A 24,732-nucleotide genomic window follows, 5' to 3' on the forward strand; every position below is an offset into this window, starting at 1 on the left:
ATGAACCGACAATTGAACTGATATTTTTAGTTTTATAAATTTTTAATGATTTATTTAATTGAACAATCCAAACTAATCGAATCAATGATCAAACCAATTCAACCATCTATCTGATTCTAAAAACCTTGATTATAAGTAAACAAAATTATAAAATATTACTAAATATAAAAAGTAAACTTAAAATGATAGTAAAAATGTTAATGATTTATGAAAATTAAATTAAAATCAAAATTAGCTTCCCTCAAATAAAAATTGACAAATAGTTTTAAAATTTATCCCTAAATTATAACTTTAATTACATTTTATATTATTATTAAAAGAAATACATAAACAGAAACCAAAAATATGGCGGCCCAGGGGTCACAACATCAAGAAACTGATTGGATTTGTTAAGCAAATATGTGATCACCAAGACCTCAATACAACAATTTTATTCCTAAAGGAAAAAAAAATTTACCAAAACCGAGTTTGCTCATCTTGCATACAAGAGCCAAAAGCAGGGATCGCAAAGATCAAAATACAGCCAGAGCTGCCCACAAATTCACAAAACATAAAAACATTTATTCTTCTGCCACAACACTGATTTCACCTTTCTCAAGCATGTCATAGAATGCTCTCACTTTCCTCTGCTCATTCCAGTGATGCATCTTCCAAAGCCCACCAGCGCAAAGACCGAGTGTTATCCCGATAACTATCTCCTTAACGACACTCGGTCCTTTCAAGGTGGCATGAGCAATCCTAGATCCGGCCATTTCACTTCTCTAGTTGTATCTAGTAAACCAAGAAGCAAGAACAAACATTTTCAGTTTCCAACAGTACAAAGTATGGGAACGAACAACTCAATTTTATATGAAAAACCAGAAATGCAACCAGCAGAGGTAACAAATGTTCATAAACCCAATAGTGATAACATAATGCAATTAACAAAAATTTAGGTAACATAACTGGCAATTAACCAAACACTAAATCAACACATAGAGGGACCTATCCAATTTTAATTTATAACAGAACATATGGCTTTACAAGCAATGGTTTCAAACTATATTGCTCCAACCAAGTGGAGGGAAGATGAATGGCATATGCAGATTTGTTCTCAAATATTGTTCCTTTTCACCCAAGATGGTATCTATAATCTTATACACATTGCTTATTTCATCTATTTGCTTTGGGACCAACATAGTTTGCACTTACATATTTCGTTAAATAACTTCCATGTTAGTTCCATAGCAATTACAAGCTAAAATCTAGGACTAGACCAACTCAGATTATTGCTTGATGACAACCAAGGCATTGAAACCTGACTATAGTGTCTTCCTATTTAACGATAGTACAATTCAACGCCTTCAATTACTACGTTTTACTTGTTACTTAAATTCAACAGCAGTTTTATGCTGTGTAAATCACATAATATCTCTTGGGTCTAAGCACTCAAATCAAAGACGTGTAGCCCGAGATTCTCCTCTCTTAGTTTTCCAAACAACCACAGCCAATCCCCTTTCTAATGCGATTTCGAATCTCAGTTGGGTGTTCGAAAAAATAATTCACCCATAATTTCAAAGCATAAATGAAATAATCGTAAAACGAAAAACAGATATTAATTTAATAAAGTTCGAAGCTGTTAGATCCCTCAAACGGATCTCAAGATCTTCAATAACAAATAAAAAAAATCATTTCCCAGTATAGGGATAAGATGGAGAGGGTTACAAGTGGAGGAAAGTCGTCAAGAGGAAAACGAAAGGAACAACGGAAGAGAGAAATTAGGGTTTACCTGAACGAGGCTGCGATGAAGACTAAAGGATCCAATTGGATGGGGATTCGAAATTGAAGAGGATTGGGAGCTTAACGACCTATAATCTTCTACAACATTATTTGGAAATTCTCTATTTTACGCTTGTCAAATAGTGGGCTCAGTTTAGGATGGGCCATATATCCAACATCTCCGTTTCTTTCTCTAAATATAGCCAATTATTATTATTGGTTAAAAAATACTAAAAATATTATTTCATACGTGGATTTTTTACTGCATTTTAAAATAAATGAAAAATCAAAATATTTACCAATTGAATGTAATGGTAAAATACATTGCATTTTCAAGCAAATTTTAAAGACAACCTTCTTGGAAAATGACATGACCGTAAAACATAAATGAAAAATATCAACAAAATAAAATAAAAATATTTAAAAATAATGTCAAGTTAACTTAAAAAGTCATGTCATCGTAACCAAATTTGTGAAAATTTATCAAGTTCAAAGACTAAAGCGGACCAATAAAAACATTCAAAGACTAAGAAGTTGCCAAGCTCAAGGACCATATCCCTTAAATTTTTAATTAAATAATAGTATTTAATTTGATCATTTTTATTTTCTATACTTTTTAAATTCTAAAATTTCATTCATAACTCCATTTAACTAAAATAATGTGACATTTTTGTGAATATTATATGAGAATAAAAAGCATATAATATGATAGCAGCATAAGATTTCGGAAATTTAGCACACAAATTGATCAAAGCAAAATACATATTCGCTAAAGACTTCACCTACTTTTCAAGGTTTAATATTGTTATCTAACTAACATTAAAATTCATATCATCATTCAGTATTGGCACCCAAAGAGACACAAAGCAGGCAAAATCATATTTCCAATTATCTCAAAATAGTAAATGTAGACAGCCATGTCATTAATGGCAGAGTTAGCTAAGGAACAAACAGTAAACACCAGGAGGCCTATTCATCACTATCAGCAGTAGCAGCTAGTGGCTGAAGAGCTTTGAGAGGATTCATAATGACACCATCGATAAGTCCATATTCTTTTGCTTCTTTTGCGCTCATGAAGAAATCACGGTCGGTATCCTGGTTAATCTTCTCCAAACTTTGGCCGGTATGGTAAGCAAGATACCCGTTTAAGTTTGCCTTATGATGCAGCATTTCATTTGCCTGAGATTATCATTCAGGTCCAATCATTATGGTTTAACAACTGAACTAAAAATGAAACTACATGCTAAGCAAGCTTAGTAAAAAGACATGTTTGCTAACGCTTGGTTGTCTTGTATCATAAACATCAAGATGGGAGATGCAATTGAATGTATTCGATATATCACACGGGCTATGAACCATGGAAAGCAAAAACATAAAATTTAAAAAACATATGAGGTTTACCAAGAAAAACCCATACCTGAATATCAATATCAGTTTGACCACCTTGAGCTCCACCAAGGGGTTGATGTATCATTATCCTTGAATTGGGCAAACTGTATCGTTTTCCTAGAGTTTTGAAGAAAACAAAGGGGTGCAAGCATTTAGTAGACCAGAGGAAACAACAACAAACATCAGAGCTATGAATGGTACAAATCAAAAGCATTGTATACCTTTGGTTCCGCCACTTAGCAGAAAGGCTCCCATGCTGTTCATGGAAAAATAAAAATATATCCATTACTAAAAAAAATAATTGCATCCACATGAAAACAGAAAAATTTAACCTCTGAAGCATCAATAAACATCTTATTTTAGAATTGCAAGTCAAAGACAAAAAGTCTACGATTTCCATAAATCAATATCATGTTACTTGTCCAAGAAACTTTATTTTTCATATAATTAACACAAGCAAAGATTAAACTAACTGTGGCTTTGAAATACAAAGGTCAGGCATTGAGGAGAGGAACATAAGAAGTAAAACAAGTCTTATCACTACACCTCCTCTATCTCCAATAAATTGAAGTATTACAGCCCATTTAGCCAAAAGAAAACATGTATTACACATATTAAGAATATACTCATCAAGGATACAATAGCTTTCAGAATGAGTCAAATATCATAACTTGAGTTTCGACCCTGAGATTAAAAAAGAAAGCAGGCATAGCTTGCAAAACTATTGTTATTGATGTTCCATATTTGAGATTTGAGAATATAATGACAGCACTGTAAGCAGAAACAGTTACATCAAAAAACTTATACCTAGCTGCAAGTCCAACACACACAGTTGAGACATTGGGCCGGATATGCCTCATGGTGTCAAATATAGCCATACCTAATATAAAAAATTCAAAACCACGCAAGTTAGACAAGTCAATCCCTAGCTTGCTATTCAAAACAAACTAGAGCAATTATAAATACATCATTCTTATTAGATAGATACATTACCAGCTGTAACTGACCCTCCAGGGGAATTGACATACATGACAATGTCCTGTTGACAAGATTAAAATGCACAAGTAGTAAATAACATACATGGTGCCATTCAAGGTTCCTAATTCTTTTAGGGGAAAAAGGGTGAGAATGAGTAAGCAATAAGCATAGAACAAAAGAGACCTTCTGAGGATCAACGGCATCAAGATAGAGAAGCTGAGCTACAATAATGTTTGCCATATCATCATCAACGGCTCCACCACAGCGAACTATTCTCTAACGAATGGAAACAAACAACCAAAATAAGAAGCTGAAACGAAAGGAGAAAAAACTAAATTTGTTCAAGCCAAAATTCGCATCCAGGCCGAATCCTCACATGTTGAAAAAGTTGGCTGACAACACTTTGAAATCTCTCTTGCACCATGGGAGGTGGCCCCTGCCCTTGTGCATAGGCAGGTAAGTAAGGTGATGCCGGGACTTGCAAATCATCCCTGCATAGTGACAACGTAAATTTTTTGATCTTTTATCACATATTTGTCCATTAAGAAAAAAAAGGGTTGTAGTTCCATACGAGACTTTTACCTTATTGACCAAATTCCCTGTCGAGAAGTTGTCGGAGGAGCCCAAAACTCACCTGCGTAAACAGCTTTTGGCTGATAATTCACCGCATTCTTTTGATTACTGAGAAACTTCTTCAATTTCCTGAGAATAAAAATAAAGATTTTACTTTCAAAATTGGACCCCCTAAAAGAAAACCCATGTTGGACCCTCTAACGTTAAGACAAAAAGAACACGGGTTCTATTCAAGATTGGAAACTGGAAGAACGGAAAGACTACCTCCAAGGTTCCAGAATGTCGAATTAAACAGACTTTGAACTTAAAGTTGTTTACATCAATTTCCTAGTTTGGGTAAAAGAAAGATGGAACAAAAAAGAAAATACCTGGGACGAAGGGGATGGAAAGGAAGAGACAACTTATTAGAATCGACATTGGTGCTTGAGTTTGGAGAGAAGAGGAGAGAACTGAATCGAAGAGACGAGGGCGATGTCGAAAAGCACGCGCTTGCCATTCTTTATCTATGAAACCAAAACTGAAGTAGCAGTTGACTTTAGAGGCGTGAGGAATGGGAGGAGGGTTTGTCAGGCGCGGTGGGGTTGGGAGGCCGATAAGGGTAGTGTGGATGCCTGTAGAGGAGTAGCGGTGAAGTGGAACAACAAACTTAAACAGCGACTTCCTTCGAATATCTTTTCCCAAACCCAAGATTAATCTTCTTGTTTGACCCGAATTTGGATTACTGACGGGTTACGACCCGTAAGCCAACCGAATACTTTTCATTTTTTTTAACAAAAATACTGTATCATTTCACTACTCGCGATAAATTAGTAATCTCCCAATTATGAAATATTATAAAGTGGTCACTGAATAATTAATAAATTTTATTTTTAGTCATTTAACTATAAAGAATTATTAATTGGTTATTAATTATTTAATTTTGTCTTTTTTGGTCATTAGTTAGCTAGTTGTAGCAACTTCTAACATTGACATAATAGCAACTTTAACCCTCAATATTTATACATGATATCAATTTAGTCTTGATTCTAAAAAATATAATCCTCAACATTTACATATTATGTAATTTAATCTGAAATGATAAAATTGAAATAGTGAAAATTCTTGAAATAATATAAAAATCAAATATAACTTTAATTAAACTGAAAAAGTTGAAACAGAGAAAATTAAGATATATCGCATTCAAATCTTATAACTGTATTATCTAATTATAAAAGGACAAAAAAACATTAAAATAATACTTGTGAAAAGAATGATCTTTTAACAATTTTACAATTAAATTGAAATTTGACCTCAACCGAGTGTAACTCTTGATATATGAGATTTATGGAATAAAGCAACATTTAACCTTTGATAACATTTTTTAACTTACTTCTTAAGTTTTAAAAATTAATACTTCTTTTTAATTTTATCCCTAAACTTGATTCCATCAACATGACATACTGATAAAGTGCAAATCTAGAAAATTTTCAGGTGATGAATACTATTTAAAGATTAAATTAAAAAAGAAGCAGCTAAGAGCCAAGTGGAGAAAAAAATTCAAAGGGTGGGACTGAATATTGCTTTATAGCTTAAAATTATTAAGCCAAGAAAGAAAGAATTTGTAGCCTCTCTGGATTGGAATGGAGAGGAAATCTTTTATTTATGGATTATACTAAAATAAGCACAACTAAGATTTTCTTGTACCTGTAATAATTACATTAATATTACTCCAAAAAGAAATTTGCATTTGGCTCTATTTTTTAATCCGTCCCTGGGTTGAAATGGAACATAAATGTGCAGAATTTACCACATGCACAAGAGGGAAGTGCTGGATTTTCAGCAACACTAGCAGGTAGTTTCAGCCATCTGCTGTTTTTGAATTGCCTTGTAGCACTGCAGACTACAAAGAGGTAGCTTCGACTTCGAATCTCGATATTTGTATGGGTTACCACACGATGGACCCGCACAGTTCTCTCGAGGAGCAGGGTAACTGGATATTCATACCAAAGACATTTCCAATATCAGAAAACTAACATTTGCTAAATTGAATCAACTTAAAGCATTGGAATGGGGAAAATACCTAGAGGGTTTGGAGTTAAATATACTAGGGAAACCCAAATCCCTGGGAAATGTTACTGTTGTTCCTGCAGGACCCATGACCAATCTGATGGTATTTGATGCAAGCATCTCCGCTTTAACAGCCTTCTCCTATACATACATACATGTATGAAAAGATTAGAACAAAATGGTATTAATATATACGACTTGCCAAAAGCAGAATTATATTTTGGCGAACTTTTGTTTTCATTCCAACTTCGAAATACCTGTGCCATTTCTTCCTGACGCTTTTTGATTTTTTCTTCCCGCTTCTTCCTGCTAGAGTCTTGGCCAAGTATTTTTCTAATAGCCTCAGCCTACATCAATTAATTCAAACACACTCAATTTTTGCATTATAGTTCTAAAATCATATGCAAAGACATGGTAACCCCGAAGCAACAGAAACAAACCTCAGATTCCCTATTGGCCTTCTCAACTTGCATCCTTCGTCTCTGAGCAGCCTCTGCCTTCTTTAGCTGCTGCTCCACTTCCGAGAGTTTCTCCTTTTGCTCTACAATCAAAACAACAATCACTGTAAAAAAGGGAGGAAAGCAACCAATAAATTGCATAAAAGGTTATGACAGAAATAAATGCTCACTTCTTGATGGGGCAGGTGGTAGACCATTTGGAAACTCAATTAAGCTTGAGCCAGGCGCAGAAGAGGCATCTTTGCTAGACTGAAGAGCCCGTTGACGTGTTGTGAGAGTTATTTCCCTCTTACTCTCCATTGATGGCTCAACAGATTCTTTCCTTTGTTTCCTTTTCTTCTTACCTTCAAGCTCACTATCAGTTACTGGTTCATCTTCCTCCTCATAATCGGTATCCTCAGAAACCCTATCCGATCTATGCTTCCTTTTCTCATCTTTGGCAGAACTTGAAGTGCCAAAGTTTTCTATGATGGAAACCCTGGAGAGTTTTTTCTGTTTCTTGCCTGGTTCATCATCATCTTCCTTATATGCTGGACTAATCTTCGAAGTTTTAAGTTTTTCCAAGTAACGGATCTCATCATCATTGTCATCTTCACTGAATTCCCCATCAAGTAGACGTCTCTTAGGGGCCCGCTTGTTTTTACGAACCGTGCCGGCATGGTCTCCTTGTTTACCAGAGGCATTCTTTCCAGATGTCTTTCCCATCAAAGAACCCTCCTTCCCAAGTCTAAAACCACCTTGGGAGAAATCTTTCCAGGGTACACCTTGCAAACCACTCCTACCTGGAGGTGAGTGCCCATCATTGCTACTTCCCTGCATTAACAACATAATTAATAATAAGACAAAGCACATTAATACATAATCTTCCATACGAGTATTAAGACTTTGAAACCGATCATTTATCTCACAGAATCTTCCAGATAATGCTAATCTATAAGAACCCCACATCAAATAACAAAAGAGAAGACTTATTTCAATATAAATTTGCTATTATTGAACCAAATGCTCACTACCTGGAGACTGTTCTTCCTTGCAGAGGACCCAGTCCCCGGCAATCCATTAACTGTCGAGTTTGCATGAATTGTGCGAGTAACTCCACCAACCTTAAGCTTGACCTTTTTAACCTTGCTTTCATTATTATCAATAACAGCTTCTTGTGTTGAACTCTGAATCTCCGCATCTCTTGACTCCAATTCCGACCACTCTTTCTCCTTGGTACTGCTTTTCCAATTAGCAGGGGCAAGTACACCCTTGCTAGAACGCTTACTATTTGACCCGCTTCGCCCGGGCTCATTGTCGTAAAATGCATTGAACCCTCCATCTTGTTTCTTTCTTTTATGGGATTTGTCACCTTCAAAACCAATGTCAGGAGAAATCCTAGAAACATGTTGATTAAGATTAAATTCTTTCCGCTTTGAATTAGCATCGACACCGGCATTCTCATCACTGGAGACTTTGCTCACATCATCCGAAGGTGGTGTCGATGACAATGGTGAGTGATTCTGGCTTTCAGTATAAGACAGCGAATCAGGACGAGGCCGACGAGAACTCCTCTTCTTCCTCACAGCATTATTTGCACCGTTAAACCGACTACCCGACTCTTCCATGGTGGTAAATAACTTTACCAGAAGGATAATCTAGCAAGACCGCTAATCCTAAAAGAAGGAAAATGAATACATGAGATTTAAAACGCATAGATCCCAGAGCATAACAAAAGCAACTACAATTCATCACGGGTAAAATCAGATCAAACAAGATAATGGAAAGAAAAAAAAAAGGCTCAAGAATCTCATATAACATCCTTAAATTCCTATAAAACACATAATGGGATCAAAATTAAACACATCCCCTGAAAACCGGTAGAAGCATGACCATCAAGCTAAAGGAGTTTCACCAATGTAAACAACAGAGAGGCCAAACAATCAATGACTTCAAATTTCATAAGCAGTTGAACAAAATATCAAAGATTACTCCAAACCCAAAAGATAAATTCCAATAATTCTATAAAATTAACCCACAATTCAAAATGGGTCAAACCAAAGCAAAGCCGAGATTAAAAACACCCAAAATCACAAGAACCAACCCATCAAACACCCCTGAAAAAATCAATAATCGAAAAGTAATCAGAATTCAACCCCCATTCAAACCCATAGATCAAATTAGCAAATAGGCACGAATACTCGACCATGTACCTTCTTGAGCTAACCGTACAGAAGAAACCGAGGAAATCAGGGAAGAGAAAAGAAGAGAGAAGAAGAGGAAAGAGAGAAGGAGAAGGCGGAAGGTAAAATAGATTAGGTGGGAATGTGAAAAAGAATAAAAGGATTTTCGTAGAGAAGGGGAAAAGAAAGAAAGGGAAGAGATGGGAATGGAAGGGTTAAAAAGAAAAAGAGGTTTTAGGGTTAGAGAAGGATAGGCAGATGTTGTTATAGTAACAATTATCCGCTGGTTCACCATTATTTTGCTATTGCCACACCACCCCTGTGTTTTCCTTTTTATCGTTTGGGTGTGGGCTGGAACTTGGAAGGGTGGGTTTTGAGATTGATTTTTTTGGATATTTGACTCGGTCACTCGACTCGCCGAACCGACTGAGCCCCCTCCCCCTCTCTTTCTCGCGCTTTTCTTTTTTCTTTCATTCCGTTCGTCCTTCTTCGTTTCTTAGTCTTAACGATTTAAATTTTTTTTTTTACACGGTTTACGCTGCAAGAGCGTGCGTAGGTTAAAGCCCTGCGCACAGGGGGGCGTATGATAGTAGGAGTCCCTTCTTTTATTTTTAGCCGTACTTTGTGCTACGTGTCTCTAAGTTATTTGGTCTACTTCTCCCCCGTTTGGGTGGGATCCTCTCCTCCCGTATTGTGAAATTTATGAATGAAGTGTTCAATGGTTATATTCTTGTACGGTGTCGATATCTACTTCACTAATAGGGTTGCGATTTGGGAATATATGTGCTTAAGTATTATGATCTTATTTTTATATTTATTTTACGTAATTAAGTTATTTAAAAATTTTCATTAATAATATCATATTTTATTATAAATCGTGTAAGTTGTGAATTGAGTTATTATAATTTAATTTGGTTAATTTTAACATTTTTATTTTTTTTTTAAATTTGAGATTTCAATCATAAACTAAATGATAATAGTTAAATTGGTGAGATCAAAATTTACCATTGGTCTCCTAAATTGAAGATTTAGTTTTTTTTTTGTTGCCAATTTATCATTTTTAATCCCCGTACTTTTCAAATCTTGAAATAATAACGGTTAAATCTATTAATTAAAATAATGTGATTTTTTTAAGTATTATATGAAAATAGCAAACTAATATAATATTACACATTTAACAATATGTTTATTATATAAGATTATGAAGATACAAAATTCTAACTTCAACAAATTTGGTAGCTATTGATTTGTCGAGATTTAAATTTTAAAAGTTGAAAAATAAAAAGACTAAAAATGATCGAATTATAATACAATAATTCAATTTGTACACATAATACAAGAGTTAATGGTAGAATTTGGCCAAGGAGAAAATAAACAATAATGTGATAATATAATTTTTGGCCCATGAACTTCGCAATTAGTTCCACTTTTGTACCTGTATTTTTTTCACTTTGGTACCTAAATTTGGTAATTAGATCCATTTTGGTCACCGAACTTAGATTTCGTCTAGATTTGATAATATAGCTAGTGTTTCTTGAAACCCTACTAGATTGGTTAGTTAAATTAATTGGATCAGGAACTGACTGGTATATTGGTCCAAATAAAGAGGTCAAACCAATTGGATTGGAAAATGCTCGAAAACTAGGATAAAAACCAATAGTTAAATAGATTTAGCAAAAAAAAATACTTTTTTTGGTTTAGCAATTGAACCAATCAAACCGATTGAATTGAGGACTAATGGTTTAATCAGTTTAACATTGGTTCAGTTATTAAAACACTATATGTGACACCCTAAAATTGTACCATTGTCATCACTTGAAAATTTATATAATTTTTTTAATTTTCAAGCGATGTAGCACAATCTCAAAAAGAGAGTGTCACATCATCATATTTATATTATTTTTCGAGTTCAGGGATAAAAATGAATCTAATTATCAAGTTCAAGTACCCAAGTGAATAAAAAAATACAGGTATCAAAATGAACTTAGTTACTAAGTTCAAGGGTCAAAATTTATATTATCCCGATAATAATTAAAAAACATAATGGAACTGAATAAAAAAAAGTTGGGTAAACTAACAAAATAGTCACTTTTGTTTGCTTTAGGTTACATTTTAGTCACTTATGTTTGAAATATTATATTTTAGCCACTTAAGTTATCATTTTGTTACGAAATGGTCACTGAGTTGTCAATGGCTGTTAATGGTATAACGGCAATCTTACGGGGCCCATTATTTCATCATATCGGACTAAAATTGTAGACAAATTACACAATTAGTCCATATACTTTTATTTTTTTGAACAATTTAATTTTTTCTTTTTATTTCTTTATTCTCCTTGTCTTCTTTTTCTCCTTGATTTTTCTCTCTTCTAATATACTGCAGAATATTGTGCCTAAATGTTAAAGATTAAAATTAAGATTTTAACCCTATCATTCTCCCCCATCTTTAGAGAATTTTTCAATTTTGGGGGTGCTGAAATATGTACCTATCTTCTTCTTTTTTTCTGCAGTTAAATTAAACATGTTAAAATTTAACAACTTTTAATTTCAATTGGTGTATTAGCTCCCCATGTTTTGCAGCTAAAGAAAATTTAGAGTAAAATTAATAACTACACACAACAAAAATTCTTAAGTTAAATCAAAACTTAATCTTGAATGGTAATAAAAAACTGAAAGTTGAAATAAGAGAAATAAGTAAACAGGCAATAACATGAATCTAGACAGAATGCTAAGACTAAAAAAACCATTAAAATCTACGCTAAGAAAGTTAGGCAACAAACTAAAAGGTCTGGTAAGATCAAATTAAGGTCTTACGTAACAAAATATGAGAAACCTGAATGCTAATTCGATGAATAAAGATGAAATAACACAATATTCAAACAAGAAAAAGAATAAAAATTTACAAAAAAAAAAAAAGAAGGAGAAGAAGAAATTGTAAGTAATATCTTTACATGCCCAGCTAAGGAAAACCCTATAGAAATTTCTAAGACACTAAAAAGAAAAATGAGGGATTATGAGGTGAGACAAACATGAATTGAAACATTTAAAGAAAAAGGATAAAGCAATAAAGACGGAAGAGGACGAAAAAAAGAAGAAAAATCAAAGAGCTTTATTAAATTTTCTTACTTTGGATTGAATAAAAATTGATGAATTGACATTTAATTAAAATTTTAATTTTAACCTTTAGACACAATATTAAGTAGTGAAGAGTATAAGAAGAGAGAAATAAAAAGAAAAAAAATTAAATTGTTTTAAAAAATAAAAGTAGGGATTAATTGCGTGATTTGATCTAAAATTTTAGTTTGATATGATGAAATAACAGACATATTAGATTGCTGTTATACCATTAACAATCATTAACAACTCAGTAGTCATTTCATAACAAAACGATAACATAAGTAATTAAAACATAACAATTCAAATATAAATAACTAAAATGTAACCCAAAGTAAACAAAAGTGACTATTTTGAAGTTTAAACAAAAAGTTCAATATAAAAATAAGAAAGAAAGCTAAGAAACATATGTACAAAATTTCATCGAGCACTGCATGCTTGGGGAAAACTTAAAAAGTGGCACAATTAGGAAGAATTTACCCATTCTCCATCCCATGCAAATTATATTTCTAAAAATCCTATTTCCAATTTTATCATTTCCTACTAAGTAAATTTCACATTGTTGTATTCAGTTCCAAGCTTTGGCATGAAGGATTGATTCCGCTTCGCTTGCTCAACCTTGAGAATCGTTTATCGTCCTTCATGCAGATCTTCTGAGGAAACCGCTGTCCGTGAAATGTCATTGTCAAAAGCACTTAGACCAGAGCAAGGACCAGAAGAGAACATTGAAGACATCTCATCAGACTCAAAGGTAGTTGAAGATTGCCTCTGGTTGGGCCGGTTATTGGAAACAGTCAACATGGAATCCTGATATTCTGCAATATGCTGCACCATTTTTAACGACTGTACTACTTCACCCATTGTGGGCCTTTGACTCGCCTCAGGAGCAACACAAGCAGCAGCAATTGTGCAAACTCGTATGAAATCTTCTTTCGGGTACTTCCCTCCGAGCCCTGGATCAGAAAGCTCTTCCAGCCGATCCTTGTCTCTTAGGATTGGCCTCGCCTGAAACCAGAACAGCCAACTTGAGTTATCTAGCAGATCAAGTGATTAATAAAGGTTCACGTCCACCGATTCCTAATCGCATAAAATCCGTATATAGAAGCAAGCAACAGTGAGGCTAACTCTCCGTTACTACTCACCCAAGTGACAAGGTTTTCCTGTCCTGATGGTTGTGACATATCTACAGGTTTCCTTCCTGTGAGTAACTCAAGCAGTACAACTCCATAGCTGTAAACATCACTTTTTACAAGTAGATGTCCAGTCATTGCATATTCAGGAGCTACATACCTAAAAACCAATCCCACTCTACCTTAGTGTCAATTTAAACAAGAGAAAGCAAGATTTACAAGTGTAGTGTATGAAAACCAACCCAAATGTGCCCATTACACGAGTAGACAGGTAATTTGTTCTGCCTTCAGGTGCTTGTTTTGCAAGTCCAAAATCAGCTACTTTAGCATGAAAGTTATTCTCAAGTAATATATTGGATGCTTTGAAATCTCTGTGGATAACACATGGTTGTGAGTCCTCATGCAGGTATGCAAGTCCTCTTGCCGCATCAAGTGCAATCTTCATTCTGGTGTCCCAGTCCAAAGGACAATTTACTCCCAAGGGGCCTGAGGCAAAACAGAGTAAAGTCAGCATAAAGTATCACAATTGACCGCAGCTAAAAGGAAAACATCAACAAATGAGCTGCACACGGGGTCGAATTTAGAGGGGCAAAATACCATGGAGCCATGATTCTAAGCTTCCATTTGGAACAAGCTCATAACAAAGTAGGTTTTGTGAAGAGTCGCGACTACTATAGTAACCTACAAGTTTCACAAGATTACGATGATGCAACCTGCTAAGCATTTCAACTTCAACCAAAAACTCTTTATCTCCTTGTGGTCCTCCATTGGTAAGCCTTTTAATTGCTACAGAAGTACCATCACTTAAAACACCCTTGAAAACCCTGCCGAACCCCCCTTCCCCCAGTATGCTCGCAGGAGCAAAGTTGTTTGTAGCTTCTTTGAGTTCTTCATACTGTAGAAACCTTGTACTGCTTGGGTGGGGAAAAGATCCTGCTCGCTCAACTACATCTGTTGTCCTTGACTTTACTGAAAAAACAATGCAAGGGGATTAGACCATTTATAGTGTCAGCAAGAATCTGAACATAAAACAATACCACAAAATCAATCTGCAATCTCTTTCATAAGGTGTGACTAGATGTGCAAAATCAGGCACACTAATGTTTTCTGAAACCTTTTTCTTCCTCTCTTCTTTCAGCTCAATCATGAGATTCGGTTAGCAATTACAGTCATCCTACTTGAAAAGGATAGGGAAAAACGAGTTTTCTTATTCCATATTTCATCAACGTATAACTAGGGACAAGATCAGTGCCAGTTCCAAATGTTATTAAAATAATCAAAACATTTAAACCTTAGGCCAACAGACATAATTTTTTTGCTTATAAACATACCAGATTCCTTGGGAAATGCTTCTGTCTTTCCCTTATGGAATGTGCACGAACAAATTATAAGCACTGATATTATAGCAAAAACCAGTATGCCAGCAGAAATACCAAAAATAAGAATCAAATTTGAATGGTTCCCCTTGTTTGAAGAGCCAAGTAATGTAGAATTGGAGGATAGATGTGCCGGTGCAGCTCTAGGTCTAGAAACCACGACGGGAGCTGTGAACAAGATGCTTCTTTGTTAGGACAAATAAAATAAGATAAGGTAATTCCCTATATAAAATTACAGTAAGCTATGAGATGCCAGGAAAACTATAGCATATAAGAACTATATCCATTATCCAATCAAGAAAAACATTGAAGTTATTTGATCCTAGAAGAATTTAGGTTGCATCATAAGTTACCTGGGGAAGGCGCTGGAGGCTCAAACCAGGTAAAATTAAGGATTTGGTAATCCCGAACTACATTTGGGTCAAAATGAACCCTATGCATCACAAGTGAAGAGTTTATCTTAGATGCATCACTGGCAGAGAAACTGATCCCTGTGTGCGGAATAATATCCATAGAGATATTTAATCTTGATAAACTGAGCACATAAAAATTGATAATCTCGATTTGGTTAGGCAGCAAATCAAGCTGAGAAGTTAACTCCACTAGAAAAGCATTACGATCAGGGTTTTGGGAAACATTTAAAAGGAGAAGGTCAAGCTTTATGGGATACACACAATGACAACCATGAGTCCCAGGTTTCAAAATTGAGTCTGGTTTGCAACAATCTGGCCAAGTGAGAAAATTCTCATGTAAGCATCTTATACAGAATATAAATATAAATAACAAATGCTCAAGATGCTGCCTTCTAACTACATCTTGCATAGAAGAGCTGTAAAATATGTAAGAGTTGCAATATATAATGAATGCCTAAAGAAGAAACTATAATAGAGTTGGTAATAAAATGATTTAGAAAATATCTTACTGGACACTTCAGGAGACAATGGTGGTTGAGCTAAACCAGCTGGAATTGGACCAGCACTGATCTGTGTAGGGGCAATATTTGGCAAGCCCATACCAGGATGCACCAACGCACTCCTCTTCATCAATGGTTTTGACAGGCGTGAACTGATAGGAGGGTGACCAGCAGTTATCAATGGACCATGAAGAGGAGATTGGGCTGGTGCTACAAGTGTTGGTGCACTGCAAGGGGCAAAATGTCTTCGACTTGGTCTATGAACCAATGGCCGATTGGAAGGTGAGGGAAGATCAGAAACAGCTGGTGCACCCTCAGCTGCTGTGGTGGGAGATTGTGCTGGCACTTGAAGATTTCCGGAAAAATCAGCATTGGTGATGGAAATTGCACAACACAGAACAACAAGTTTCAGCAAAAATGAACAGACATTTCCCAACGCTCCTGTTATGTTATACAAAGAATACACTCAATCAAGCAAGGAACCGTACATAAATACATACAAACACATAACAGATAAAAAAATCCAGTGTCTACGCGACAATGCATAATAACTCCAAAAATTAAATGTGAATCACAAACGTGACTGGCCACAAAAAAAATGTAAACCTAATGCACTGAAATGCAAGTATACTTCTTTATTTGCAAAATAATCGACCTTCTTTCTTTCAAGGACCTATATAGCTAATGTCGACAACTATTTTGTGAAAATAATCTATCTACTGAAAAAAATCCTTTTTACCTTTAGAACTCTTTCTCTCTTCTCTCACTCGTAAGGATTCTTCTTCTTCTTCTCCTCATTCTTTGCCCAAAACATAGTGACCATTATAGCATAAAAAAAACTAGTAGGCAATTGACAGTCCCAAAACTAAGTTTCCAGCTAAACCAAAATAACTGCATGAATCAATGAAAGCTTTCCTTTCTTATATCTCTAAGTGCAACAAGCAAAATTGAAAATAAAAGAATACAGGAACTTGTTGACAGAGCTGAATCCATCTCTTTGTCTAGGTTATCTTTAATCGACGATGAGAAGGAAAATGAAGATATAACTTTAGTCTTAGTCCTCGATTTTTGTTCAAGCAAACCAAATTGGAAACCATGAATAGTTAAATTTCAAAACAAAAATGGCAAGTTATATTCAGTAAATTACCCCTGGGATTTAAGAGAGCAAGAACCGACATCACCAAATCCGTTGATTTTAACCGGGGACAACTCAGATCTGGGGAACTTCCAACAAACCAACGCCGAGATCACAGTTTCAAATGAGCATTAACACCTCCAAAGACATAAAAGCAACACTAGGAGAACAACTTAATTGCAACAGGCAACAAGGGAGGATTCAACCGTGGAGACAACATCACAAGAATCGGAACTCGTACGAAATGACTCAGAGTCAGAATAGCCATTACTGAGTTTCCGAGTCGAAGAACTTCAGCTAAAAGAGAGAAAGAAAGAAATAAAACCCCTCGAGTTTGAAAATGAGAGAAATAAAATGAAACAGAGAAGTAGCTTTGACTGTTGGTGAAAACTGAAAGCAGTTGTGGCCTTTTTTCACTCCATCTTTTTGGTACTAATTTTCGAGTTACTGAGTATGTTATTGGGGTTTTAGTTTTTTTCGTAAAACTACAACAATAGTCATCCAACTATGCATAAATTTTCGTTTTAGTCACTTGAATAAAAAAGTTATAATTTTATCACTAGCTTTTTCAAAAGGCTTAATTCAAAAAATACCCCCTAAACCATACCCGTGTTCTCAAAACGGTACTTAAACCTTTTTTTTGTCATACACAAACGTAACTTTCCGAAAAAAAATTTAACCAATCAGGGGTTGCCACATCAATGGTATTTGACTTTATCCTTTTTTCTGGAATTTGAAAGGGAAGAAGTAAAAAAAAAACTAAATGTAATAAAAAAAAGTAAAAGATGAAATTTTCTTTACCTACTCATTTAACTGTATTATTACTCTCATTAAAAAAAAAAGAAAGAAAAACGACGTGATCCAATCACTGGCATGCCAAGTAAGTAATTTTACATAATTATTTATATCAAATAATTCAAAAAAATAGAAAAAATTATAACTAAAACTTAAAAATATTATAAACAAATAATCAATATATAATTAAAAATATTAAATTAAAATTAATATATAAAAAAAATCTTTCCTCCCACCGGCCTTCTCCCTCTCCCTCTCCCCCACCGTCTCCCTCTGGAAATCTGAAAACAGGCCCATGAAAACAAAAAAAAACCAAGAACACGGTAAAAAACCCAAAAACATGACACTATGTAACAAACATTCATTCTACCGATCTTTTCTTTTTTTCTTTGATGGATGATGATGATGGGAGGGAGAAGAGACGGTGGGAGAAAGGAAATTGTTTTTCTTAAATATTTGTATAATTATTTTTAATTAATATTAACATAATATTTTTAATTATATATTTATTTATAAACTTTTTATATATTTTTAAAATTTTTATTTCAGTTTAGTCAGAAGTCAGATACAAATGTTGTTTCTTGAGTTAGGTAATTTTCTTTTTCTCTGTTTTTTTTATTACATTTAATATTTTCTACTTTTTCTTTTTTCAAATTCTAGAAAAGAAGGGGTAAAGTCCAATAAGGTTGATGTGGCAGCACCTGATTGGTTAATTTTTTCCTGACGGTGTTAACTTTTGGAGTAAAATGAATAACAAACGTGAAGTTTGAGTACCGATAAAAAAAATTTTTAAATACCATTTTGAGAACACATGTATAGTTTAGGGGTATTTTTTAATTAAGCCTTTTTTAAATTGTCTTTTTTTGGTCATCTGTTTAAGTGACTTTGACCTTAAATTTCTAATCAATTTTAAATATTTCACAAATTTAGCCCATACTTTTATACTTTCTCACTTTGACCTTAATTATATATAAAAATTATAAAATATATATATAATATTTTGTCAAATTGAAGTATTATGGTTAATGCAAATCACACTAACACCAAACCAAAATTACAGACAATTCCTTCAACAAGCCAAATAAGAAGGCTTCCATGGAAAGAAAAATTACCCTAAAATCAACTCCACTGGACTATATTATACAAAAAAAAAAAGGTTACAAGTTAGAGTAAATCCCAGATTCCAAATTGAATTTCAGTACCAGATAAATTGGAAAATTACTTGTAGAAATATCAAAATCCAACCATTACCACCAAAATATAACTTTCTGTGGGCAGTTTCAACACCCCATTTTCTTCTCCCAAAACAAAAAATAACTATAAAAGAAAAGAAACAACACCAAAAAGACATGGATAAAAAAAATAACAAGATGGTATACAAATAACAATATAAAGGAAAAACATGAAGTAAGAAATATGATGCGAAGTTTGACTTATCTACTTTATTAATGTAAGTGGGAAACTGTTCGATTTAGTTTTTTAAGTGTAGTATATTCGCCTTTATACACTTTTGTTTTTTGAACAAATAATTTAATAAAATATTCATTGATTACATCAATATTTCTTGTATATTGTCATCAACAATTTTTGCACGCAAAGTAAAATGGAAGCAAATATTGGCTCATTTGTTATTTAACATTTAACTAATACTAAACGATATTACGTAGTTGAATTGTAATACGAAAAGATGGCTTATATTACTTACTAAATGGTCGATTAGTCGATTGCAATTTAAACTAATGAACCTATACCAATTATATTGTTCGCCACTCTCTTAGCTAGGAATCTCCTCTCAGCCTTATCCTTGACTAAAAGATACAACCTAAGCTCTCCTCTCGGTCTCACTATTCGGCACAATTATATCGAACTATTTAATGATAAACTCTGCTTTCAATCTCGTTTATCTAAATTTTCCACTAGAGGCGTCAATTCTAGCTAATGAAGTATTTTGATATAAAAGAACAACCAAACAATCAAGTATAGACATGAACTTAATCCACTAATTAATTCATCAATTAACCAATAAGCAATATTAGCACATAATAAAGCTTACTACCCAAATAGACATTTCATCGAACAATTGATATACACAACATAAAGGTAAGAGTAAGAAATGCTCATTTAAATGTGGAACCAATGACACAGGGGTGAAACTAGAAGGGCTGGCAGGGCCCCCCCTAAAATGGAAAACTTTCCATTTAGGTCCTTCAAAATTTTTAAAATTTTAACCTAATATGTAACACTCTCAACCTGATCCAATTTTTCGGATCCGGATCTCAGGTATTACCACACGAATACAAACAAGGCTTAATCTACTTATACAAATTAAAATTTTGTTTACACATTAGCTTCATACAAATTCAAACTAAATTACATAAATATATATACAATGGGTAGATACAACTATGGCACATGATAATCTAATTACAAGGATATCTAAATTGAAGCCTTAATATATTACAATTACCCCAAAATATGGTTTTCTAAGTAACATTTCATACTTTGAACACGCCACCAAACTTGCTCTGTATGCATAATAACCTGATACGTCACTTTGTTCGGTGTAGTCCTGGCATCGTCCCTCTTGGCGCATACTCACAACTAACCTGAAACATAAAGTGTAACTCATGTAAGTTCATAAGAGCTCAATGAAAAATAATCTCTTATACCTTAGTCGTCGTTTTCGTAAAGTGCCAAGTAGTTCATCACCATCAGCTTCTCTTCTTTCATCATCCACTATACACAATGGGTGTCACACAAATTGCAAAACATTTTCATTCCATTTATCTACTATATCATTGTCTGAATCCATTATCATCATATGTCAATAACTTCATTCTCTTAGTAATCTCTTTCAACTGATCTTGATCATGGATCATTACTCGTATTCTTTGCAAACTATTGTTCAAAATTTGCTTTTCATACCTAATCTTAACTTCTACTACTCTTTTCTATTATTGTATACAAACATATGCCCTTATTCGAATTATCAAAGGCAGCCTTTATTCAGATTTTTTCTTTCAATGAAAGCTTATTCATCTCGTTATTTCTTCAAACTATCATCTTCAATCATTTCTTAAATTTACTAGGTCCTTACCTTGAAATCATCAAACACTTTAGCTTATTCTAGTATTTCTGATCATGATTAAAAGACATGTAGGATACGCCATATCGCTTCACACGAAGCCCGCCACAAATGTTAATCTTTCATAGTTTGCCATAAAGGCTTCTTTTTTCATAGTTTGCCACAAAGGCATATTATTTCCTGACATGTTTACGACATGGATTTGCCTAAACTCACAATACGTGAGGTTTGTCCATTATTTTCTTAGGATACATAGAGAACCTCATTGGGTAATCATAATCCTTTAGTTCCTTCCCGAGGGTGCCATGGTCATGAACTTTTTTTTCAGAGTTCGATATTAAAGTCTCAACGGACCCCTTTTAGACAACTCCGCGGAGAACAGACACAAACTCTTCATGCATTGACACAATCTAAATTCAACCCTTTAGTTCACTAACATTCACCCAAATAGAACACATATCTTATAGCATACATTTTAGACATATACATACTCAACCATACTTTAATAATTCAATACTCGTACACCATTCTTCACATACTATACTCTTCATGACTTCGGATCCATAGTTCAATCAATTTTCTATAGATGACTCACAATATAAACAGTACACATGCATGAATCAATATAAAACTCACCTGACCATCACGGACAAAAGCTTGAATTCCAAATTCAACCTCCAATAATTAACTGCAGCCACCACTACTTAAAAACATAGGAACACCATTAAAACTCATTCAAATACTATATATCATCACCTCAAGCACTAATGACCCCCCATACAAAGCTTTATTTCTTCATTTTACTATCCAATCACATAAAACAGGCTTACTCTTTTAGAAGTTAACATGCAAGACTATAATACTTACCCAAGATATGAAACAACTTTCTGAACGAACTCGGATCCTTAGTTTCAACTTAACAAGAGAGAATTATACTTATCTCCAAGGAAATCACAACAATATTTTTAAATGGAATAAAGAAAAGAAACTCTCATTTTTCTCAAGTCCATATCATAATATATATTTATGATCCATGTTCTCATAGTGGAACCTGACATGCGTCACATCCTTACTGAATTGTCTTTTCCAAAGGTTTGCAACTTTCGAGAAACCTAAGTGAGTACCCCCTTATTTTAGTTACCCTAATTTGCATCCAGTTGGCTCCTAACCAGCTTACCTTACAACTTAACTTGCACAGTGCTATAGATAAAAGGTGCACTACCCTTCAAGCATTAACTCATTCCACAATACCTTTTCACTTGTCTGACATCATACTTCAACAAACACGAAAATTTGATGTCAAACCACTATTAAATTACGCGCATAATAGAAGACGCCCACTTTATACGCCAAAAGATGTACTTGGGCGAATACTACCTCGTCAATCAAACTATTTTAGGACTACACGCTAAACCTTGTACTCATCAGAACTAGGATGTTACATGCCCTTAAATGAAAAGTGACTTAAGCTTATTTGGACTCAAAATTGCCTCTGTAATTTTTCACCCGTCAAGCTTCGGTGTCACGACAACCAAGCTTTGGTATCGTGACATCTTCGGCAGTAGGTACAACCTTGGCTTGGGGGTTCTCGATGTCGCCAAACAGACTAGCTGGAGTCGCAAGACCCTTAGTAGTAGCCTTGGATCCTTCACCTCAACCATCAAACAATGGTATTGAGACCTCAAAGGCTTGGAGTCGCGGCCTTAAGCTTGGTGTCGTGACACAACATCCCTAGTGTCACGACATCTTTGGTAGATTGCTCGGTGGAAAATAATGTGAAGTTTAGAGCTACACGGTCTCTCACATGGGCATGTGGACCACACGAATGTGTGCCTTGTAAATCCTAGGCTAGTTCATAAACCACACGGCCACAACCCATCCACACGGCTGTATTGTAACAGCCTAATTTTCAGTGGTGTCGGAAACAGTGATTCGAGATCACTAAATCCGACCAATGAGTTAAAATTTAATAAACTAATAATTATGGGTCAAGTGTGAATTTATAAGAATTTTTGAATTAGTGAATTTTGTGATTTATTGAATTTTGTGATTTAAAAAAAAATTAATAGGTAAATTGGGTCTAAAATGAGGTATCGAGACCTCGAGTTCATAAACCAAGCCATAAATATTTTTATCAATATTTATGGAGTGTCATTGAGTTAGTATAAAAGTTTAGTTAGAAAATTTTAACGTTTGGATAGTCAATTAATTAAAAAGGACTAAATTGAAAATAGTGCAAAATTTGTTAAATTGTGATTAAATAGCTTAAGTGGCTAATAAGGAGGGATTTAAAAGGCAATTAGGCCCAAATTATATGGGCTGGACGGTTGAGAAAGAAAAAATCAGCAAGAAAGTAAGGAGAAACAAGGGCAAAATTGGAAATTTTACAAATTAAATATATAAAACAAAGATAAAAGTGAAAAATCTAGAGATATCTTCATAATTTATCAGCAAAAAAGCCATAGGAGGTCTGAAACAAGCTGGTTTCTCATATTTTTATACCATGTGAGTTCAATTCTTGCTTTTTCCTTGAAATTTTTGTGTTGTGTGACTTTTACAAATAGGTCCAACTATTGAATTCATTAGTTTTTGATTCCATGGGTGATTTTATAAGTTATCATGAATAAGTTATGAAATTTTATGATGAATTATTATAGATTTTAAGTTTTAATTTCATTATATTATGATCTTATTAAGTGATTTTAGTAGAAAATGATTTTTAGGACCTAATTGTGAAAAAGTTAGGAATTGGGGTTTTGTACTGAAATTATGAATATCAATGTAGTCTAAAATGGTTGGATAAGGTGTTAATTGAGAAAAATTAGATCAATTGAAGGGTTAATTGAGTAGGGACCAAATTGTAAAAATTGTTAATTTTAGGGGTAAAAGTGTAATTTAAAAAATTGAAAGGCATAAATTGTGAATTAAATTAGTATTGAATTATATGCTAATAAATAGAAAAATAAATATTATAGATCGGGAATTCTAAGATAAACGCGGAAAAGAGAAAGTATTGAACTAGTTTCTGAACTTTTACAACTTCTACGAATTGGCCCAGGTAAGTTCATATGGCTGAACTTTTATGATTAATTGTTAATGTGGGAATGATATAATGTATCAATTCGTATATTTTTGTTAAATTATGATTATGGTAAAAATGAGAATAAGATGAGATTGTTAGTTCAAATTAAGGGATACGCATGATTGAGTACATACGTTCGGTAACCAGTGATGAATTGACGGATAAGTCCATGGTGGATCCATGGAAAAGTGTGAAACGTAGGTATGGTATTTCAGTGAAGAAAACCATACTGAGTTGTGAAAAGTAGGTATGGTGTTTCAGTGAAGAAAACCATATTGAGTTGTGAAAAGTAGGTATGGTGTTTCAGTGAATAAAACCATACTGAATTGTGAAAAATAGGTATGGTATTTCCGTGAAGAAAACCATACTGATTTATAGCAATGTGAAATATTCAAGCAAGTCGTGGCACCGGGCAAACGATGTACTCAAATCCGTAAGACGATCCTTAATTTGACAGGTATTTGTAAGTGCAATTGAAGCTAAATGTCAGAATTGAAGTTGACATCTGATATTGAACTCGATTGGATAGATTCATTGTTTGAGATTGTGGTTGGCAGGAAATGTTGAATTTTTATTTGTTTATTAATGTTGTTAGTGAAATTTTGGTAAGATTTTATTATGAGCCTATGAACTTACTAAGCTTTCTGCAAGCTTACTTGTGTGTGTTTATTATTTCTTGTAGATTGATATATATATGTTCAGAGGATCGAATATACATCAACGATCACACTATCCAGGT

At 34.0% G+C, this 24,732-nt stretch overlaps 4 protein-coding genes across 8 annotated transcripts; all 4 read right to left on the bottom strand.

The window, feature by feature from the left end:
- Positions 1 to 368: 368 nt before the first annotated feature.
- On the bottom strand, positions 369 to 752 carry LOC107954367 (cytochrome c oxidase subunit 5C). The gene has a single exon (XM_016889903.2). The coding sequence runs from the start codon at positions 750 to 752 to the stop codon at positions 561 to 563; it is 192 nt and encodes a 63-aa protein (XP_016745392.1). The 3' UTR covers positions 369 to 560.
- LOC107954366 (ATP-dependent Clp protease proteolytic subunit 5, chloroplastic) lies at positions 369 to 5,474 on the bottom strand. The gene is made up of 10 exons (XM_016889902.2): positions 5,067 to 5,474; positions 4,708 to 4,827; positions 4,502 to 4,616; positions 4,309 to 4,401; positions 4,141 to 4,186; positions 3,955 to 4,027; positions 3,369 to 3,403; positions 3,176 to 3,264; positions 1,769 to 2,937; positions 369 to 771 (listed from the first exon to the last, which is right to left on the bottom strand). The coding sequence occupies exons 1-9, from the start codon at positions 5,192 to 5,194 to the stop codon at positions 2,728 to 2,730; spliced, it is 909 nt and encodes a 302-aa protein (XP_016745391.2). The 5' UTR covers positions 5,195 to 5,474; the 3' UTR covers positions 369 to 771; positions 1,769 to 2,727.
- An 821-nt stretch (positions 5,475 to 6,295) lies between these two features.
- Positions 6,296 to 9,883, bottom strand: LOC107954368 (triadin). 3 transcript variants are annotated; one of them, XM_041096654.1, is made up of 8 exons: positions 9,395 to 9,852; positions 9,221 to 9,298; positions 8,216 to 8,857; positions 7,373 to 8,015; positions 7,185 to 7,285; positions 7,002 to 7,091; positions 6,758 to 6,885; positions 6,296 to 6,667 (listed from the first exon to the last, which is right to left on the bottom strand). In XM_041096654.1, exons 3-8 carry the CDS (start codon positions 8,807 to 8,809, stop codon positions 6,523 to 6,525), a joined length of 1,701 nt encoding a protein of 566 aa, XP_040952588.1. In that variant the 5' UTR covers positions 8,810 to 8,857; positions 9,221 to 9,298; positions 9,395 to 9,852; the 3' UTR covers positions 6,296 to 6,522. The 3 variants fall into 3 exon arrangements, with proteins under 3 accessions (XP_040952588.1, XP_016745394.2, XP_016745395.2); XM_016889905.2 differs by lacking the exon at positions 9,221 to 9,298 and having other exon boundaries at positions 9,395 to 9,883; XM_016889906.2 differs by lacking the exon at positions 9,221 to 9,298 and having other exon boundaries at positions 8,306 to 8,857; positions 9,395 to 9,855.
- Positions 9,884 to 12,812: 2,929 nt separating this feature from the next.
- Positions 12,813 to 17,450, bottom strand: LOC107954369 (probable serine/threonine-protein kinase PIX13). Of its 3 annotated transcripts, none has more exons than XM_041096655.1 (8): positions 17,044 to 17,450; positions 15,906 to 16,337; positions 15,337 to 15,708; positions 15,041 to 15,151; positions 14,205 to 14,576; positions 13,850 to 14,093; positions 13,620 to 13,767; positions 12,813 to 13,482 (listed from the first exon to the last, which is right to left on the bottom strand). In XM_041096655.1, exons 1-8 carry the CDS (start codon positions 17,072 to 17,074, stop codon positions 13,108 to 13,110), a joined length of 2,085 nt encoding a protein of 694 aa, XP_040952589.1. In that variant the 5' UTR covers positions 17,075 to 17,450; the 3' UTR covers positions 12,813 to 13,107. The 3 variants fall into 3 exon arrangements, with proteins under 3 accessions (XP_040952589.1, XP_016745396.2, XP_016745397.2); XM_016889907.2 differs by having other exon boundaries at positions 14,939 to 15,151; positions 17,044 to 17,448; XM_016889908.2 differs by lacking the exon at positions 17,044 to 17,450 and adding an exon at positions 16,636 to 16,946 and having other exon boundaries at positions 14,939 to 15,151.
- Positions 17,451 to 24,732: the final 7,282 nt, after the last annotated feature.

This window comes from Gossypium hirsutum, chromosome D07 (genome assembly GCF_007990345.1).
Source record: "Gossypium hirsutum isolate 1008001.06 chromosome D07, Gossypium_hirsutum_v2.1, whole genome shotgun sequence".
Taxonomy (NCBI): Eukaryota; Viridiplantae; Streptophyta; class Magnoliopsida; order Malvales; family Malvaceae; genus Gossypium; species Gossypium hirsutum.

What these genes read in the sequence shown, in the direction of transcription:
- LOC107954367 (XM_016889903.2), bottom strand. Translation starts at nt 752, where the DNA reads ATGGCCGGATCTAGGATTGCTCATGCCACCTTGAAAGGACCGAGTGTC.
- LOC107954366 (XM_016889902.2), bottom strand. Translation starts at nt 5,194, where the DNA reads ATGGCAAGCGCGTGCTTTTCGACATCGCCCTCGTCTCTTCGATTCAGT. An exon ending in CAGGGAATTTGGTCAATAAG is followed by an intron (nt 4,617 to 4,707) that starts GTAAAAGTCTCG and finishes GTCACTATGCAG; the next exon opens with GGATGATTTGCAAGTCCCGG. An exon ending in TGTGTTGGACTTGCAGCTAG is followed by an intron (nt 3,404 to 3,954) that starts GTATAAGTTTTT and finishes TTCCATGAACAG; the next exon opens with CATGGGAGCCTTTCTGCTAA.
- LOC107954368 (XM_016889905.2), bottom strand. Translation starts at nt 8,809, where the DNA reads ATGGAAGAGTCGGGTAGTCGGTTTAACGGTGCAAATAATGCTGTGAGG. An exon ending in ACCACCTGCCCCATCAAGAA is followed by an intron (nt 7,286 to 7,372) that starts GTGAGCATTTAT and finishes TTTTGATTGTAG; the next exon opens with AGCAAAAGGAGAAACTCTCG. An exon ending in GTCAGGAAGAAATGGCACAG is followed by an intron (nt 6,886 to 7,001) that starts GTATTTCGAAGT and finishes ATGTATGTATAG; the next exon opens with GAGAAGGCTGTTAAAGCGGA.
- LOC107954369 (XM_016889907.2), bottom strand. Translation starts at nt 17,074, where the DNA reads ATGTCGGTTCTTGCTCTCTTAAATCCCAGGG. An exon ending in TGCTCTCTTAAATCCCAGGG is followed by an intron (nt 16,338 to 17,043) that starts GTAATTTACTGA and finishes ATAACATAACAG; the next exon opens with GAGCGTTGGGAAATGTCTGT. An exon ending in CGTGTAATGGGCACATTTGG is followed by an intron (nt 13,768 to 13,849) that starts GTTGGTTTTCAT and finishes ATTGGTTTTTAG; the next exon opens with GTATGTAGCTCCTGAATATG.